Genomic DNA, 19,707 nt, shown 5'->3' with positions numbered 1-19,707 from the left:
CAGTTCACAGTTTGCAACCATTTTGTTTTGGTGGTAAGCACACATGCCATTCATTGTCAATTTGCCTTGGGCTTAGAGAACAGTCCTGAACATTTTTAATGTAGTAATGTAGATAAATTTTGATTCTAGGTAAATCTGAATGTTTCTCTATGTGACAGGAGAGCTATAGGGAAAAATGTTTTTATTTTTGTCGCAGGTGATGACTGATGTAGTTGGAAACCCAGAGGAAGAACGCAGAGCTGAATTTTATCACGAGCCATGGTCTCAAGAGGCTGTGAGCAGATATTTCTACTGCAAGGTATGAAGGAATTATCCACACTGCTGGCTTATAAATGAATCTTCCTGTCACTGAACAATTGAATCTGCTTGAACTGTACAGTTTCTCTTTTTCTTTCAGATCCAGCAGCGCCGGCAGGAACTGGAACAATCTCTGGGAGTGCGCAACACATAAGTACTGCTCGCAAGATCCCATTGGCATCATGACCACCAAACCAGTGGACTTTTCAGTGTTACTTAGCTCACTGTTACACATGGACCTGCTTCCTGACTGGATGAGAATGTACCATCAACACACCAGTCAGAACACCAGCTTTAGAGTGACCCTTGAAAATCTTGCCCATGGGGGGTGTCTCAAACCATTCCAGGCCAGAGAAAGCACCGTACAAGTGTCAGTGTTAAAGAAGATTAAAGGTTCATTCATCAACGCGCACCATTAAGTTTTAGTGGAAAGTTCAAACACTACACAGCAAATCCTAATGGGCTATGCATAGAGTCATGGGTGGTATTGATGGGGGAGATGGCTGTTATAGGAGACTACAGATTTAGAGAAATAAATGCAGTTTTCATCCTATGTTACCTAAGAGTCTCAAATAGTAACTTCTCTGGAATTAAAAAAGATAGTCTTTCCGATGGCTGTGGAATGCTTTATATTCCTGAATAGAGTTTTTATTCCAGCTGAAGCAGTGCAAGAAGCCATCTTGCCATGTGAAAGAACAAACTAGGAGGATTTTCATTCCTGGAATGAAGAGCCCCTCTCGAAGAAAGAAGTATACTTGGGACATATCTTCTGCAAACTCTAATACTTCCTCTTTCCTTGCCCCTGCAGTGAAAGGTAGACTGAATTATGTACCACTAGATGGGCATGATCAATGTGCTGTACAGAGAGGAAGGGAATTATCCCCGGGATAAGAGCTTCTTAGGCATCTTTAATATCAGCAGTGTTAACAAAGTTGAGGTTGAAGCAAGAAATGAGGCATTCTGAGAAAATGAAAATAATTTAATGGTGCTTTGCTGATACCTGCCTTGAAAACAGCAGATACTAACAATAAGCATATATGTAAAATACAAGATTTCATAAATGTTTCTCTGTGTGCCAGTAGGGATCAGCACTGAGAAGAACTTCCCTAATTGTTAAGTTGGTGCAGAATCCAAGAAGCTTAACTTCATATAAAGTGGCAGTTTTGTCTTTACTTAAAGATGTTAACCGAGTCCCTGGATTGGTCTCACATTTTGGTCATAGGTGAACTGCCTCTTACTCTGAATTATTTGGTTCCCCATACATGATACATAATAGTTATACAGGAGGCTGTTGAGCTGTAAAGCACTATGAGCCTTAAATAGCACAGAGAACGTATCCCTTGGAAACCATCTTCTTTGTAAATGTTTGACAAATTCAGAGTATGGGAATCTACACCATATTTGCTTGGAAGCGGGGACATCTTCATTAATTCCTTCCCCACTCATTTTTTGTAGTGCATAGACTAGTTTGTAATTAATGGCCCAACATGATTTCTAGTCCGAAAAGCAGCTGCCAAAGTATAACTCTTTGTCCAGGTGACATGGCATTCAAAATCCTCTTGTAGGTTACTCCTTTTCATCTCCTTTCTTTCATGTTCTTGGAAGGAGAATCAAATTCCCATGTGGTACAGAAGGGAGGCAACTCTTCTCAATAATGCATTTTGCTGTGGTATTGTCCTTTTCTCTTCTGTTATCTTTGCCAATTTCATTCTCAGTTGAACTTAAGTTTCTTCTGTCCAGTCGTGGAAGAGATAGTCTTCTCTTCCACCCCTTTATTTAATACCTCTGCTTTCACATTAATATTGCCATAGCTTTTACTCTGTCCATTGTGTTCAGAGATGTCTTGGAAAATTTACATTTGATTGCAGTCATGTGATGGCAGTACTGTCATGCAAAAACATTGGTGTAAGAAAAAACATAGCTGTATCTCTTTGCCTGAAACCTTTTACTGGGAATGGCTTCATTTGGAACTTTTTTGTGTTAAAACCTTTTTTTACAGCGAAATCCTGCAGTCTTAAATTGACTATAGTGAGGGGCTGTGAGACTGCCAGACAGTGAATGACTTGAAATCTTACTTACTTTAGGACTCCACTAATTGGACTACAAGCAAGCATTAGGAGGGAAAACAGTGGGGGTCATCTGCTACTGTGCTTCCATATTTATTATGCTGCTGTGTCAGTTGTGTGCATGCTGTCCAGTGTAAAAAAAACTCTTTTCTGTATGTGGTAAACAGAGCAGCTACATTCAGGGGATGCATTCAGTCTCCAGGAATAAGAAATGCAGAGAAAGATACGCAAGGATGTGAGAAGGGCACGAGACTGGGGTAGATGCCTGCAGGATGTCTGCCAGGGAATTCAGTTTTTTGAGAACTTTCCCATTGAAGTGGCAAATATTTGTACAGAGACATTTCAGTCATGTGCCACAGCTGGCAACATAATGGAGTCCAGCCTGCTTTTATAACGTCTCCGTAGAATTAATTGGATGGATCCGTTTCCAAGTCTGTTTCAGAGCAAATTAACAAAACTAATGTGGTGTTGCTGCCCAGTGTTCACAGCCATCACTGGAAGGTCAGTCTGTGTTAAGCACCAACACTCTGCTGAAGTTGTGTGTGTGCGTGTGTGTGTGAGCACATGCGTGTGCACACGCATGAGTCAGCCAATGTAGAGGGCACTGAAGATGGCAATCCAAAATCTAAATTCTTATATCCCACTGTCCATATTCCTACTGTACATAAAAAGACTGGTCGCCAACAGTGAGTCTTAGGAATGGCTGTCAGGTGTCTTTCCTTTGGTTAAACTGGGATTTGAGATTTTGATGGGTTTTTCCTGTGTTCAGAAGCATTTCAGGGCTTTTACTGAAGGGACAGAGAAAAGAAATTTTGTCCTCTGTTCCAGGAGTACAGCCAGGAGCTTGCTTGTTTGCAAAAAAGAGAAATTATATTTGAAGAGAGATAGTGGAGCAATACTGGGAGGAACTGGACCAAATGCTGCTTGGGCATACAAAAATGAAAGGCAGTGGTACTGAACAGGCATGTAGTTGCGGGAGATTGTGAATGATAAATTCATTTTAAGTTCAGGATGGTTGTCTTTTTGTGTGCATAAAAGATGACAAGAAGATGTTTTGGGGTCTTCAGTTGCTGCCACAGTACAATACAAATCTGTGCATACTGCAGAAAAAACATTCTGTGCATAGAAGTAGCTAATGTATAGATGATAATATAGATTGTTAGAAAATATAGCATCAAACTAGGAAAGGGTTAAAACAGAATTCTGTATTACCAATAGAAGGGAAATATATCTTGGAGCTGAAGTGTTGACAGGTCTGAAACACACTTTTTAGTCCTTTGTGCTTCAGACCAAGTGTTTCTTCACAATTAAAGGGAAAACAAATGTTTGATTATGGAATAGGGGAAAGAACACAGCAGTGGAAATCATAATAAAAAGATGGAGCAGAGTGCCACTGGAGTGCCAGTAAGCCATTGCACAGGATAATGTGCAGAATACTGTTGGGGAAAGCACAGTTCACGTGAGTCGGTATGTTTTGTGTGAGTGTATGTAAGTATATGTGTAGACAGCACGCAGGAGAGAGCTGGTCTCAACTTGTACGTAGCCTGGGAAATGGGTGTGTGGGACAGGACCAAATGTTCTGCCAATAGCTTTGAAACACATTGTCAAAACATTTTCCACTGTTACCGAGAGGGATTCAGCTGTTGGGCTTATCAGGGTTTGTAGTTGTAGTGCAGACACTGTTTTAGCTGGCAGGTTTTTTTACACCACATTGTTTAGAATTTATCCTGTGGAAGCTGAGTGGAAATGTTAGTGCATATATCAATATTGGTGCATATCCTAGGGCTCCTAATTTTGCCAAAATGCTAGTCGGGTATTGAGGGGGTTTTGGCCTGTTTTTGTGTTGAGAACCCTTTTATGGCAGTGCAAATAGATGAGGGGGGAAAGAAAGCTCTTTTTTCCTGAAGAGAGGTCTCCTTTCTGTAACTGCTCTGTTCTTTAATAGGATGTATCTGTTCTGCCAGATCCTGTATGATAAACACCTTTTCCAATCTCATTGAAGAAAGGAACTCCATTTAAAAAGTACAACTGTGGGTTTGTGAGAGTGAGCAAAATACATGTATAAAGGGCCGGGGGGCGGGGGGGGGAGAGAGAGAGAGAGGAGACTCCCTCTACTCTGTAGCCACCATATCTTCATTGTATGATGCCAAGTGATTCGTAGAAAAGCTTTTAACAATAAATACTTTGTTTCTTTGTATCTCTTGCACTAACCTTATGTGTTTTAACAAAGACAGGTACAGCTGGTGTCTTTCTGCTCCTGCTAATGTTCTCGGGTTTTTGGCTCTCTGTGCACTTGTGTGCGCACACACACACGCAGGGGCACACATACACATGTTTGAATGGGGCTTGACAAAGGTGAGAACTTTGCATCTTTCTTACATGAATTTGTTTCTTCACTGGATTCCATCTTCAGCCATTTCCATACTGAATAAGTGAGAAATCCTTACCGCTGGAGAAGTCTGTCTCCTCCCCAGGTCAGGTGCTTGGTCATTTGGAGTGCATCTGTCATTATCACTGTTATTAGTTATAGTCAACAAAAAAGATGCAGCTGGGGCTAGAACTTGGATGCTGAGAGGTGTCATAGGAATTAAACAGCTGCTATCTAGACCAAGGTAGGAATTATGCAGATGCCACCTCAACAGGGCTTGTCCTTAGGTTCTGCTTTAATAGAATCAGTTTCTTCTTCCACTCTGTTTAATATGCCATAGCAGTTACAGCTTGAGCTGGGTACCTCTGCAGAGGGACCCCACCTGTCAATCCTTACTGCATTTTATAGTCTGTAGGTTGCTTGATTTCCTGATGGCACTTATGCTCATGCAATCCTGTTCGCGACATCTGGGGTCTTTGCTGCTTCTGGTATGCTGCAGCAGCTTCCAGGCACCCTTTTTGTCTGTGTCTTGAGACATTTCCTTATCTTTTGTTACAGCATATCCTGTAGTTAGATTTACTTGTACTTCCTTATCTACCGGTTACATTTCCTTACATAAAAACAAAGGTCAAAGTACAATTCCTGTAGCCTAAGTCTTCGTTTAGTTTAGTCACTAGTTCTAAACTCTGGCATAAATTAGTCTCTCAGTACAGAGGAGCCTGGAGTAAGCTCTGCAAACAGCTAGCAGCCTTCCAACAGAGGTATTATACAGCAAATAATATTGGAAACCTTCGTCAGGATGAGCAAGCTGCAATTCACCAGCTCAGTGAAGAGGGTTTTGTTTCTGGGTTAAGGTTTCTTAGCCCCACAGACTGTCAAGAGAGAATGACATAAAGAAGTAGGGTGGGTGAAAAGTAGAAAGAGAGGAGGGTGAAAGAGGAAAGGAAGACCTACAGTTGCTTCAGCAACTCAGTGAAAGGGAAAGCAGAAGTAGTAATCTTTAATCTGAGAAGAAAGCAGACTTGGAAAAATAACTCATAAATGCCTATATAGATGTTCCATCTAGTGTGGGGAAAATTCTATTTGGAAGGCTGACAAGGAAATCTCAGCAGCTAAGATTAACAGAAGTTAATTTTGCCTTTGAAAAAAATTACTCTCTGCACACTTTCTAATGGAGAAGGAAAAGCTATGAGCAATAACAGCAATCATCTTGTAACAACAGTTCCATACGTTTTATCCCTTTCCTTTTGGAGCAGCAACAGGCTGTTTGTCCAGGATTCTGAGAGGAGGAATACAGATTATTTTTTTTTTTAATTCCTGTTGCTTCTTGTTCCTGTCTTGCTCTCTCTGCCTCTCCATCCCTAGCCCGTTCCCCATCACTATTTTGTTCTCTTTGTTTCTTTCTTTTTTTTTTTTCTTTTTAAAAAGTTCACTGTGCCTTTTCTTTCACTCCTTCATTCCTGTCTTGTGTTATGTCCCATTTTTGAGATCATGGATGTGACATCAGGAGTGATATGTTGTCATAAACAGGTTGTTCGGCCCATTGATGTTTCTACCTTCTCCATCTTTTTGTCCCCATCTGCATTTCTCTCTGTATTAATCCCTCTCCCCTGTTCTCTGTCCTACTTTTTCTCTGTGTATGTCCCACTCCCTGTCCCCATCTTTATCCTTCCTCTCCTTTTTCTCTGTCCTTTAGTTCTGCTCCCTGAACCTATTTCTTCCTCCACCTCACTGCCCTTTCCCCTGTACCATTCTGGCTCTGCTCCTCAGCCCTTCTCCCTCATCTCACTTTTTCATTTGTAACCCTCTGCCCTGTGCCCCATCCCACTTTCTCCATCCCTCTCTGCTGCTCCCTGCCTCTGTATTTCTCTCCCCACCATCACTATCTGTCTGTACTTGTCTCCCTCTTTGTCTGTCCCTGTCCTTGTTTTCTACCACTCTGTCCTGCTCGGTGCCCTTCTTTTTGTTTGTCCCAGTGTCCTGTTCCCTGACCCTCTTTCCCGCTTGCTCTGTACTTCTCCCCCACCTCCAGTTGCTCTCACGCTCTCTTCCTTCTTTATTCTCTGTTGCTCTGTCCCGCTCCCTGCCCCTATGCTTTTTAAATCTGTCATGCTGCCCAGCTGAGGTTTTTTTCTTCATCTCCATCCTGCTCCCTACCCTTATTTTTCTCCATCCTGCTCCCACTCCCTCTTTCTGCCGTTTTTCCTCCGTCTCTGCTGCTCCTTTCTCCATCTCTCTCTTGCCTTTTTCCCCCCTCTCGCTGTATCCGTCACTTTTCCCGTCCCCGTCTTTCCTGCCTCTCGCTGTCCCGTTCCCGGTCTCACGTTTTCTTCCCTACACCCCCGTCCCGCCGGCTCCCACTCTGCTCTTCCCGTGTCCTGCGCCCCGATACTAATTTTTGGCGGCCCCCCCCCCCGCGGCGCGTCTCTCCCGGATCCGCCCGCCCGCCCCTTCTCCACCGCACCGACGGGCGCGGCCCCGGGAACGGCTGCCGGGTGTCCCGGAGGCGGGGGCAGCCTCGGGGGCGCCGAGCCCCGCAGCAGACTCGCTCCCAGGACCTGCCACACCTGACAGCGAACACCCGCCGCCGCCTCCGCCCCCCGCCGCGAGTTCCCGCCTGTGCCCAGGCGGGGGCTGTGAGGGGGAGGAGGGGACACACTGGCGGGTCGGGCGATGGCCCTGTTCCTGTTGGGCTCCCACTGCGGGCCGGGGCGGGGGTAGCCCCAGGGGGCGGGCAGTGAGGCCGATGGCGACGGCCCCTCCCGGCGGAGGGGGGCCTGCCGGTGCTGCCGCCGCCCTGCCCCGGCTGGGGCGGAGCGGAGCGAGGGAGGCCGGCGGGGCCCGTGGTAGACGCTCTGAGCGGCGGGGACGAACGGGCCCGCTCGGCGACCGCCCCGCTGCCCCCTCAAGGTCAGGTGTCGGGGAGCGGCCTCGCGGCCGGGCTGCCAGGCGGCCATGTTGGTTCCCGGGACATACCGGGAGCTGTAGTTTTGGCGCACACTGCTGCTAGGCAGCCACACTGCTCTCGGCTGCGCGCGGCACGGCACGAAGTGTACATTTGTTGCCGTTTTCGCGTGTTTGCGAAATGCCCGCTGCGCTCGCTCCCCCACAAGCGGTACCGCAGTACCTGGAGAGCGCACGGCCCTGCCCGTGGTGCTGCTATCGACCGGCGGCCGACAGGCGGCGCTGCAGCCCAGCTGTAGCGCTGCACCCTGACTTTCTGCGCATGCGCAGTGGCGCGCTCCGGCGCCCGCTGCTGCTGCCCGGTGGCTGCAGTGCGGTACTGCAGCTACAGAGCCGCGCATGCCCACTGCAATCAGCGCGCTTCACGCTGCTGTCCGCCGGTACCGGGTATGTGATACAACGGTGCCTGCGGGGTGGTGCCGCCGCGCTCGTTGTTGCCTCCCGGTAAGGAAACGCCGCTGCCGCCGTACGTGCACGGTACCGGCGGGCGTTCGGCGCCCAAAGCGCGGAACTGTGGGGCCGGGGGCCACTGAGGCACGCGCCGCCCCGCCCCCCGCCTCCTTCTCGCTGCTGCGGTCCCCGAATGGCCGAGGCGCGGTACTAAAGCGCCGGGTGAGGGCCAGGAGCACCGGGGAGACGAGTGAGCTCCTTCGCCGGGTGCGGGGTAGCTCCTGCCCGCTGGTGGCGAGGCGGGAAGCTTCGAACCGCTGCCTGCAGTAGGCTGCTGGTCCGCTGGAGACAAGCCGGGTCCGGGCAGCCCCCGGGAGTTACCCGAGAGCTGACGGAAGGCAAGAGGGGAAGAAGGCAGCTAACCCGCCAGGCGCAGACTCCGGGCGCGTTCCCAACTCGCCAAAGCTCCCACGGAGTCTTCCCCGTCTCCACTGCGGCTGTGTCACCCCCCCCACCGCAGTTGCTGGCCCACGCGCCGGCGCAGTGACCAGTTCCCAAGCGAGGTGCGGGACCGCCGTCCCCCTCGAAGTGCCTGGCACCAGGGAGCGCTGTGGGGGCCGGGCTGCGCAACCCGTTTATTTTGTGCTGTCGTACACAAATCTATAAAGGTTTTAAGAAAAAAAAAAAAAAAAAACAAACAGGGTTTAGTGAATTACCACACTGCCGCCGCGGCAACGGCCCCGCGCCGCCGCTGCCTCTTCACCATGGCAACCGCTCCCGGGCTGATGGGCGGGAGGGCGGGCCAATCACAGCGCGGCAGCCGCGCTTCGATTGGTCGGATTGCCTCGCCGGCGTGGGGCGCGGCGGAGATTGACGTCAGCGCCGAGCCAATGGAGCGGGGCCTCCCAAAGAGGGGTGCGGGCGACGGCCAATGGGCGCGCGGCGAGGGCGGGCCGGGGTGCTCCGGAAGCTGAGGGGTCTGGGGGAAAATGGCGCCCAGTTCGAAAGCGAAGCGGAGCGGAGCGGGGCGGGGCGGGGCGGGGCGGGGCGGGGCGGGGCGGGGGGAAAGCGCAGCCCGGCGTGCGGGTCCTGGGCCGGGCGGGCCCGCGAGCTCGCCGCGAGGCAGCTCGAGCGCGTCAAGGTGAGCGGGGGGCGGTGGGGCCTAAGGGGGGCCCGAGGGAACAAGGCGAGGTGCTGTAGAGGGCCCTGAGGGGTGATGGGGGGGGGGGGGTGAAGGGGCGCTGAGCGGCGGTCTTGAGGGGGTCTGGGGCAACGGGGGGCTTGAGGGGGGGCACTGTAGGCTCGGAGCGGGGCTGGCTGGGCCCGGCTTCCCGCGGGGTCCCTTCGGCCTGGGGGGTTTGGGGCGCCCGGGCTGGTGGTGCCGGAGAAATAAAGGCCGAAAGGGCGATAGTGAAGCGGCGCCCGGGCCGTGCTGGCGCTTCCCCGCAGCGCGGTGGGGTCGGGCCCTCCGCACTTGCCCGGCGCTCCCCGAAAGTGACTGTGGGCCCTGGGGGTGGCGGGCTGTGGGGTGGCTGCGCTCGGGCTGGCCCTCAGCGTGGCCCGCGGGGACTGCCGAGGGGGTGAGGAAGCAGAGGGGGTGAGGAAGCAGAGGGGGTGAGCCGCTTCGGGGCCCGAGACGGAGAGCAGGTCTTCTGCCCCGAAGGCTGGGAAGCAGGCTCCCGGGGCTGGTTTGGGCGTTCAGAAACAGGCGGAGCTGTGTGGCTTTGGGCTGAGGAGCAGGGGTGCAGTCCTGCGTTTTTGGGGCTTGAGAGCAGGCCCAGTAGCTGGGGTTTGAGGCTCAGAAAGGGGCACTGAATGAGCGGGTTTGGGGGTTAAGAGCAGACTCCGGTTTGGCTGGTTTTGCAGGGGCCGGGGGGGGGGGGAGGGGGAGGAGGAGAAGGGCGGGAAGGCGTTGGGTGCTGCGGGGAAAAGCAGGGCAAGGTGCGTGGACCCTCCCCGCAGGTGGGGGTCTGGTGCCATGGGACCCCCGAGTTCAGGAGGCTGGCGTGCAGCAGGCTGAACTCGGTGTCTGCAGGGGTCTCTGGGGGGAAAGGCGCTTTTCAGACCCGGCACGCCTCTGCTCTTTGAATCCAGCTCTTCTTTGGACATTGCTTAGTATAGTTATTAAGTAATTAATCATAGAAACTTATTGATACTTCTACTGCGTGAAGCCGTGGTGTTTAACCCTGACACTCAAGTCAGGACGCTGATTGGTTGACGGCCTCGTTAGAAGCCCAGACTGTTGTAAATAGCTGGAGCTGGGAAGGAGGAGCTGAAATCAGCTGGAGCTTCAGTGCAGAGCCGGGGCTTCAATTAGCCAGAACCTGGCAAGCAGGAGCTGGAGGGAGATGGGGTGTCCTCTGTCCAGACCGTGCATTAGCCAGAGGCAAGACTCCCAGCAGCGGTAATGAGCAGGAGCTGCAACTGGCCGGAGCGTGTGTTGGCTGGAGCAGCCGCTGGCTGGCCTGTGTTCCCTGCAGGGCTGAAGAGCGGCCGGGCGCAGGCTGGCTTGTCCCGAGTGAGGAGCTCGGAGCAGCGGGGAGGCTAGTGGCCCTTGTGCCGACAGGGAGCCCGGCCTCTTGCCTGGGGGATTAAATCCCTGCCAGGCGCCTGTCTGGGTCCCGCTCCCGAGAGCAGAGGAGGTGTGGGGGTCCCCCGGCTTGTGCCCGTTGTCTGGCTGTGACAAACAGGGTTGTTTCTTGCCTCCTCTTTTCCCAGTGTCCCCTTGTACACTCCAGGAAGAAAATCCTGCGGGGTTGATTCTGCTGGCTGCTCAGGTAATGGCAGGCATGGGGTTGGGAGAGCGGGGAGACAGGTTTGCGAGTTCAGGGGCGCTACAGGTACTCCACGTCAAACGGGCAGAAAAGGCAAATTTGCTGCCAGCGCGGAAAAGCTGACGCAGAATTGCAGTTAGCAGAGCGTGCCTCCTTCCCGAATTGGTGCCTGGGTAGTTAGGAACGTCTTCTTTTGGGGTGAAAGAGCCAACTTTCCTCTCGGACAAATTAAGAGCTGCCCAATACCTTCTTTAGGGTCCGGTGCTTCCCTTCTGTTTGTTCATGCTAATGGTATGGGCAAGTTGGAAATAGCCTTTTCTTTTTCTCTGCATAACTGAGTTGTTATGAGTCTGTGGCGTGGGTGTGGTTAATTTTGGAGCACCTAGGTGCCAGTGGAAACATAAGGAATGAAACGTGATGGAAACTGATGTTTCACTTGATTTTTATTCTTTTTTTTTTTTTTTTTTGAGTGTTGATGGCATGTTGTCCTGTGGCTCAACCCACCTTCTGTTGCATGGAACCTTCGATCTGGGACTTTTAAGTCAAAAAAGTTTGTCCTTCCAGAAAAGGACTGGTCATTCTGCGGATTGAGATGTAGACTTGGAGAGCCTCTGAAGTACATGGTCAGTGTTAAAGCCAAATTTCACCTAATGTTGCAGCTGCTGGTCTTCCCTTTCACTACTTGCCCCCCAGCTCCCTCAGGGGTGGGATTTTTTTGGCTTGTTTTTTTGCGGGGGTGGGGTGTGGGTGTTTTGGGGGCGTGCGTGTGGTTCCCAAAGCAGAGCGCGGTGTTGCCTGGTGGCAGCCTGCAGAGCTCTTTTGCTGCCTGACCTCCCCCTTTTCACGCCTCTCTCGGGGCTGTAACTTTCATTTGGCTAATTTGAGCAGAGCAATGAAGTTAATAGTAGGAGTACCAGGAAGCTAAGTGCTTGAACCGGTAAATAGCAAATAGCGAGTTCCCCCCAAATCGTGTGTGTGTCAAACCCGTGAAAGTTTTATTGCTAAATGTTGTTTGGCAGTACCTTCCAAGGGGTTCTCTTTGGTAAACATAAATTTTCAGGAGGTTCAGGGTTGTGTGTGGCAAAACGCATCCCTCTGTCTGCGTGCCCCGCTCCACAAACGTCTGGCGGCGGGGCGGTCGGTCCCCGCTCTGGGTATTGGCATGGTGGTGCTGCGATATTGTCCTTGTTTGAGCGACACAGGAATAATTTCTCTACTAATACTTGGTGTAGGTGCAGGGATGAGGAATCCAGGTGCAGGGATGAGGAGGAGCGAGAGCCGGGCACTTTACCCAAGCCGGCCAACGGGATTATTTCGTACCATCAGCGTCACATTCCCTATAAATTAGAAAGTTTGCTGCCAAGTTCTCTCTCTCCCTTGATAGGGTTAGGGTCTCGGGCTGCAATCCCGAGAACTTCATGCCCTGGTGCCAGACCCCCGAGGCCTTCCCTTCCTCCTGCCGTCGTAGTGCTCGCAGTGTCCGACGTTTGCTGTCCGCTGCTGGGAGTGCACAGCTTCCTACAGATAGAATGGGCTGAGTATAATCTTTGCGTGTTCTGTATGGGTATCGGGATCAATATTGTTTCTTTAGTGCTATTAATGTTGTTTTTGGAATCCTACTCTATTAAATCTGTTTATACTTCGCCTCCTGGGTTTCCTTGTTTTTTCCTGATGCCCTTTCCCAGGTAGGGAGGGGTCATCGGCTGATAGAACAATTGTCTAAACAGCAAGAAGTTGTTATGGGTCTCTCAAAACATAACAGATGTTTAGACCTAACAGAGGGGTTCTGGAAGGGAAGGAAAAAGCGTTCTCAGCCCCGACAGAAAACAGGCAGACCCTCTTCTCTGTCTGCATCTTTCCTGTGTGCGCGAGATGAAGCTGTTTTCTTTTTCTTCCTTGTTCCTGGTCTAAATAGCTCTGAAGCTGCTGCTGCAGGTTTGCAATTTGCGTTGCTGCGTGTTTGTGGAGTACTCGTTATGGATGACTTCTACTGTGGCTGAGTGTCAGGAGGCGGATTTCGGTTTAAAGCTTCAGCAATGGGATCCACTGAAACCAGTGTAGGTGAAGCTGATCCTGGGCGTGCGGCTGCGCTCGCAGGGGTGCTTGGGTGCTCCTCGTGCAAAGAGCGAGGTGCGCGTGGGCACCGGCAGGGTTGCGCTGGGGTCTGGGCATGTGCCGTATTCCTGCTTTTGGGAGACGGCAGAGAGGGTGTACCCGGTAAGGCGGAGGGCAGTCGACAGCTGGCAGGGACCCTGAGCAGATTTGGTGGTGCAATGACAGTTTTAAAAGCTCGTGACCTTCTGGAGAAAGAGCCTGGAAAAAATCATTGCCTTTTTGGCAGGAGGCGGCTCAGCGGGCTGGTGGGTTGCTATACCCTTTAACAAAAATGTTCAACTTGGGCCGTCTAGGGTGAGGAAACCTTGGCTGTATGTAGGCTTGAGAAAACGCGCCTGTCCGTGTCTGTCACCTGTGTGCAGCCGGGAAGGTGGCTCTAGTGCAACTGAAGCTGCCGGTGAGTCAACGAAAGGCAGGGTGGTCTGAAAAATGCAAGAGCTCTCGTGGCCTGCCCCAAGAAGCGTCCCAAAGGTGATGCCGAGTACTTTTTCCTCCGCTCAGCTGTCGTCTGGGCAAACCTTCAGGGAAGAAGGCAGCTTGAGATTCCTGCCTGGCTTTGCGTTCACGGGTTTTTTTCGTCTCTCGGCAGGTTGTCAACAGCCAGCCTTTCTTCGCGGTCACCCTTTCTTCTGCCGTGACGGTACGGGACACACGGAAAGGATCCAGAGTGCTCTGCCAGGACCAGGTACGTCTCCCATGCGCGTCTGCGTTTTTCCTAAGGTCCTTGTCGTGAGGGCTTTGAAGTGAACGCGAAGGATGCGCTGACTCTCCTCTCGTAGTTTTTCGATGAAATATTTGAACGCGAATCCTAAAAATAAGGTGTGTTCCGGAGCATGTTGCGCCCATGCAAAGCTTGCTTCACTCCGCTTATTTTCTCCGCCCGAAAGCATCATCTCTTTCTGTGTGCTTACCGTTAACTGGCACTGTGAGAATGATGTTGCACTAAAAGAGGCAAGAAAGGGTTCGCAAGGGTTCAGATGTTCCGAAGAAAGAGACTTTGTTTTCGTGGTAAAAGCTTTATGCTTTTTCAGTCCACAGGTTTTTAAAATAGCTTCCAGTAGTCCTGGATAACCTTACTGAGATACTAGCTTCTATACGCGAAGCAGTTGAGGTCAGAGAAGAGACAGGGACAAAGCGGGACAAAGCAGGGTGGCTTCTGCGTGTTTTCCGGGCTTTGCCAGGAAGCACTGGCAGCCTTGTAAGTGGTGACAGCGGGTCCCGATGTGTTTTTGGTGAGCCACTGCTTCCCTAATGGCCTTATTTGGCAACAAGACTTTGCACTCTTTCTCTTTCTCTTTTTTTTTTTTTTTTTTTCCTGTTTGTTTGGGGTTTTTAGTTTTTTGGTTTTTTGTTTAAGAAAACCAAAGTCCACAGCCCGTCTTCTGAATTTGGTGGCATCGCCAGTCTTTGGGTTCTCAGTCGTACCAGGCGAGGTATCATAAACACGCGTTCCTCTGCGCGCTCAGCACAGCCGAAAGCATCGGTCCATCTGCCGGTCCTTTTTGGTAGCCTTATGGATTGTGGGAGCGGGGATTTGATCCCCTCCCCTTTCCCCCCCGGTAAAACCCTATGGGGGCTTTTTCATCTTGCTGATTTTTCTATCCTAAATTAAACTTTAAAAATGGTTAAAATTGTAGAATTTACAAACGTCCTTGCGTTGTTTAAACTGCAGCTGCCAAATGGCTGTAGCATACAATGTATTCGGTGTACTTTGGCAATGAGGTATTTGTTCTAAAGCTTTAAAAACAGGGCCGTTTTTTAAAAAAGTTACATTTAAACGTTTAAGAAAGGAAATGTTTAAAACCAAATGTTTAAACAAAGGATACGTTTCAAAAGGGACAGTTGAACGTTAGCGGTTTTTTATTGCCAGTCTTCAGAGGGAGCGCGCTGGAGTTCTTGGTTTCTGTCTGTCTGTCAGCAGCGCGTTTCCCCGGCGATTCAGCAGCATCTCTCCTGGGCAGGGCAGCCGGCCAGAGGTCCCCGCTAATCGTGCGGCACCCAACCCCTCCCCCCCCCCCCGAGTCAAATTATAGCTGTGTATTTTGGAGATGGATGGTTTAATGGTATGGATTGACAGCTGGGCAAGTTCATTTAGTGCCAAAGGAAAGTCAAATACTTTTATACTATAAGTATTCTTATTGCAGAGAGAGAGAGAGAGCGAGCGAGATCTCTAAGCATACATGCACCTCTTCAGCGTAGAGTGAAGGACTGAGCTTTGTTCGTTCTTGTTCATTGCACTCTTGGGAGTTTTACCCTTCCCTTTTGGCTGTACTGACCCAGCAAGGTGTGCAGCAGCAGCAGCGGTGGCGTGAGGGCTGTAGCTGTTTGAGGGGGTCCGTCACGTCGATTCTGGTCACCGCCCAGCCCCGTGCGGCAGCCTGGCAGGGGGAGGTCCCCACGGCAGGGCCGTGAGGAAGGCAGGAGGGGTTTCCCAGAGCCAGCCCCAGGGTTTACTGCCTGCTCAGAATGGCAGCAGGCGGCACTTAGTCTTAATACTGACCGGAAGAGTTCCAGTCGCTCTGGCTTTGAAAGGCCGCGCTGTATTTGGCGCTGAGCTGTTTCCCTACAGGAGTCCTCCTGTCGCTGCGCTGCCGCCCCGTGCCTCGGTGTGAGGGAATTCCTCTGCTTTCTTCTGTGCTCTTTGTTAATCTGCTGAAATATAACTGGGGCTTTTGGTGTTTCAGGTGTCTCGCCGTACGGGTCTGGCGACGCTCAGTAGACCTCCCCCTGCCCAGGTGTTGTGTTAAAGGGCAAAGTAATTTGGCAGACAAGAAAGCCCTTTGCGTTCCAGCCTGTCTCAGAGGGGCTGGGGGCGGCGAGGCTTAGGTTCTGAGCGATGCCCAATTTGGCATTAAAAGTCCGGTGGCGTTCAGTATGTACTGTTGAACTATCACGATTACGGAGGCACTAATAGCACCACAGGCAATCGGATCAAGCGGCGTCCCGTGAACCAGCACGGCCACACGTAAGGATTTGGGTGGCGTTCACTAGGAACTCTCACGGCTAGATTGGTGAAAAGTGTCGTTTATTGAAGCGACAGAGGCACAAGTTCTTTTGGAGTGCCGGTGATAGTGACTGTCTGCAAAGCCCGTGCGAATACTAAAGATGTTAGTGATACAGCCTGGCTACAAATGCGCTAAGTTCTAAAACAACTCTGTAGAGATTTCTAAGTTTCCCGGGGAAGCACTTGGCATAGCCGAGTGTTCGAATCTTGCCCACGAGCGTCCTTGTGGGGGGGAGGAGAGGCTCAGCCCGTCGACGGACGCCAGCAGTCACAGGTGGTCGGCCATGGCATTTCCCTGCCCGCGTTGGTATCTTCCCTGACATCCCTTCTCTCTGACGCTATTTTCATACCCCCCCCCCCTTTTTTTTTTTTTTTTTTTTTTTTTTTTTTTTAACCTTTCAGGTGGAGCCCGATGGACTCTAGTCATACCTCCTTGTGTTACGATTGGTGTAAAATTCTCTCGCTTGGCTTCTAAAGGTATAGACTACGAAAAATTCAGAGCGTGGACTCCGTGAGGAGCGGTCGCACCTCGGAGGTGGGTAGCTTTTGGGATGGAGGTGTGTTTTGGTATTATAATGACATTATAATGAGCAAAGTTCACCCAAAGGATAGCATTTTGTCCAAAATGACAGATGGTTGGCTCAGGGCAACAACTGGGCAGCTTATCAGTTCCATAAGGCCTTCAGGGGTTCCATTTGACCCTCAAGTTCCCATTCGATCGCAGAGTTTGGCCGCGGCATCTCCACTCCGCTCCATCCGCCGCGCTGTTTTTCCTTAGAGTTGGCGCACCGGACTCCCCCAATGTCGTCAACATCTAAGGTTGCCTCGGGGACCTTTGTGAAACGCATCCTTTGCACACCAGCTGCACTCTGCCCTGGAGAGTTTCCTCCACGCTGCACTTTTCTTCAAAATGGGGCATTACCTTAATTTCTAAGTCACCTCCAGTAATGATCCCACACCAGGTTTGCCTGCCGGTGGCTGAGCGGCCCGAGGGGACTGGGCCAGCCCTGGGTCTGCTGGCTTTGTGCCTTTTTTTTGGGGGGAATAAAAAGGGTGTGTGTGTGGGGGGGGTGATGATGTCATTTGGGGCAGTCCAGGGGCCCTGAGGGAGCATGGGCAGTGATGCTGCGGAGGAGCAGGTGAGTGGGGGATGGGGGGGTCACACGGGGGTCGCCTGAAAAGAGGTGGATCACAGCCCCAAAATGTCTGAAAGTTTGGGTGGGGGGTGGGGGGGATTAGCAAACCTTAAAACCTGTAAATATGGGCGTGAGGCATTGAAATAAAGAAAAATATCACATTTTAGTCTCTCTTAATAAATGAATATTCATTGTTTTACATAGGAGGAGTTTGAAATAAACCCCTAGATCTACTCTGTTACGTAAAGGATTTTAGACTCTAAAAAGGTGTATCCCAGAGCCCATTTTTGGCTCTGTCGTTCTCTGTCTGCCGGGCTGCCCGCCCTTTTCTTTACCTGCTCTGTCTCTCCCCTTCAGCTCCTCGAGGTTTTCCGGTATTCCTCAGGCTTATATTGACCCTAAATATATCTATGTCTGTGTGTAAATGGATACCTAGGGGACGTGTCTATTCTCGGTAAGGTTTTTGAAATGCAAGGAAAGCCCTTAAAACCCCGCCACACCGCCCTGCACCCTTCCCCATTTTTTTTTTTTTTTTGAAGATGTAAAAGCGCTTTTAAAAGCTGCCCCTTCCCCTTCTCCCCCTTTTCCCATCCCAATTTGGGGCCGCTTTCCCCTGCCGGGCCGTGCACGCAGAGCGGGAGTTGCCATCACGGCACAAAAGTACCCCAAAGCCCTGCTTCTGGGTCTGCAGGAGGGGGGGGGGGGAACCCCAATTTTCTGTTTCGGGGGGGGGCGGAAGAAGAAGAAGAAAAAATTTCCCAATTTGGGTCTCCCGGGCAAGCTCCATCCACCTGGCTTGGTGCAGCTGGAAAGCAAAAAACCCCTTTTCCACGCTCAGAAGCAAAAATCACCAATTGTTACGTGGTGGATAAGCGTTAAAAAGCCCCAAAGCTGAGCATTGTGGAAAAGTGAAGAAACGCCCACCCCGACGTGAGGAAAAGGTGGGTGCAGCGGCGGCAGTTTGGTGGTTCCAGCGTGGGCGAGTTGCGGAGAGTGGGGCGCCCCCCGTGAGTGCCCCGCTGTGGGTTACCCCGGCCGGCTCCCCTGGTGGAGGTCCCCCCCCGCGCAGGGGGGTTGTAGCCCTCCTCGGCCCCGCCCCCTCCCCGCCCCCTGTTGCCATAGGCCCCGCCTCCCCGCGCTGCCCCACCTGCTACCCTTCCTCGGCCCCGCCTCCCCCGCTTGGCTGACCTCTGCCGGAGCCCCGCCTCCCCGGCCCCGCCCAGCCCTGCTCGGCCCCGGCTCCCCCGCCCCTGCAGCGGGGAGCTGCGCATGCGCAGTACGGCACGCGTCTGACTGCCCTCGCTGCTGCCACCAGGCGACCAAAAGCCGGTCCTGCACTTGGGGAGCCGCTCATGCGCAGTGCAGCGCGGTGGTGCGAGGGGCGCGCGTGCGCAGTACAGCGAACTGCCGCGCGCTCGCTGCCGCCACCGTTCGACCGAACGCCGGTGCTGCGGCCGGGGATCGGCGCATGCGCGCTACGGCGCGATGGTCTGCGCTCGCATCTGCAGCCTGGCGGCCGCGCGCCGGTACTGCAGCCGGGCGGCCGCGCCCGCGCAGTACAGCGCTCTCGTGGGTCCTGCCTCCTTCCCGGCCTCTGCCGCGCCTCCCGCCCTCCTCGGCCCCGCCTCCCCGCTCGTCCCGGCCCCGCCTCGCCACTAGCCCTCGGCCCCGGCTCCCTGCCGTCTTCCACCCCGCCTCCCCGCTCGCCTCGGCCCCGCCTCCCGGGCTACTCCGCCCCGCCTCCCCTGCGGCGGCTCAGTCGCTTCCTCGCCTCGGCCCCGCCTCCCCGTCTCGGCCCCGCTCTGCAGCGCCGGTCCCGCACGGGCCGTTGCCGGGCGCCGCCCCCGACGGCGGGGGAGAGCCAGGACCACCGGGGAGACCAACGGGCTCCTTCGGCGCGTGCGGCGGTGTCTCCCGCCCGCCGGCCGCCCGGCGCTGGCGGGGCGGGGGCTTCAAGCCGCCGCCTGCGGCAGGCTGCCGCTCCGCTGGAGACGAGCCGGCTCCGGGTAGCCCCCGGGCGTTACCCGAGAGCTGACGGAAGGCAGGAGGGGAAGAAGGCGCGACGGTTTTATTTTGTGCCGTCGCACACAAACCCATCCGGTTTTGAAGAAGAAAAAGCCGCGGGTTTGGTAAATCCGCCCCCTACTCCGCGCCGCGCAGGCGCGGCCGCACCTGCCCGTCGCCCCGGCAACGGCCCCGCGCGGCCGCCGCCGCCGCGTCACCATGGCAACCGCTCCCGGGCTGATGGGCGGGAGGGCGGGCCAATCACAGCGCGGGAGCCACGCTCCGATTGCCCAATTGCGTCGCCGGGGTGGGGCGAGGCAGGGATTGACGGCAACGCCGAGCCAATGGAGCGGGGCCTCCCAAAGAGGGGTGCGGGCGACGGCCAATGGGCGCGCGGCGAGGGCGGGCCGGGACGCTCCGGAAGCCGAGGGGGCCGGGGGAAAATGGCGCCCAGTTCGAAAGCGGAGCGGGGCGGCGCGGGGGGAAAGCGCAGCCAGGCGTGCGGGTCCAGTGCCGGCCCGGCCCGGCCCGGCCCGCGGGCTCGCCGCGAGGCAGCCGGAGCGCGTCAAGGTGAGCCGGGGGCGGTGGG

General features: G+C 53.2%; 1 protein-coding gene across 3 annotated transcripts in view; it reads left to right on the top strand.

Moving 5' to 3' along the window:
- SMARCD3 (SWI/SNF related BAF chromatin remodeling complex subunit D3) overlaps nucleotides 1–1,036 on the top strand; it is a 69,471-nt gene extending 68,435 nt beyond the window's left edge. For all 3 annotated transcript variants that reach the window (XM_082479615.1, XM_082479613.1, XM_082479614.1), the window contains 2 exons: nucleotides 197–298; nucleotides 398–1,036. In XM_082479615.1, the coding sequence (XP_082335741.1) occupies nucleotides 197–298; nucleotides 398–451 (156 nt within the window). In that variant the 3' untranslated portion in view covers nucleotides 452–1,036. The remainder of the gene's footprint in view (nucleotides 1–196; nucleotides 299–397) is intronic.
- Nucleotides 1,037–19,707: the final 18,671 nt, after the last annotated feature.

Source organism: Vanellus vanellus, assembly GCF_965231255.1.
Source record: "Vanellus vanellus genome assembly, chromosome: 2".
Classification (NCBI taxonomy): Eukaryota; Metazoa; Chordata; class Aves; order Charadriiformes; family Charadriidae; genus Vanellus; species Vanellus vanellus.
This window is presented reverse-complemented; position numbering and strand designations above follow the sequence as displayed.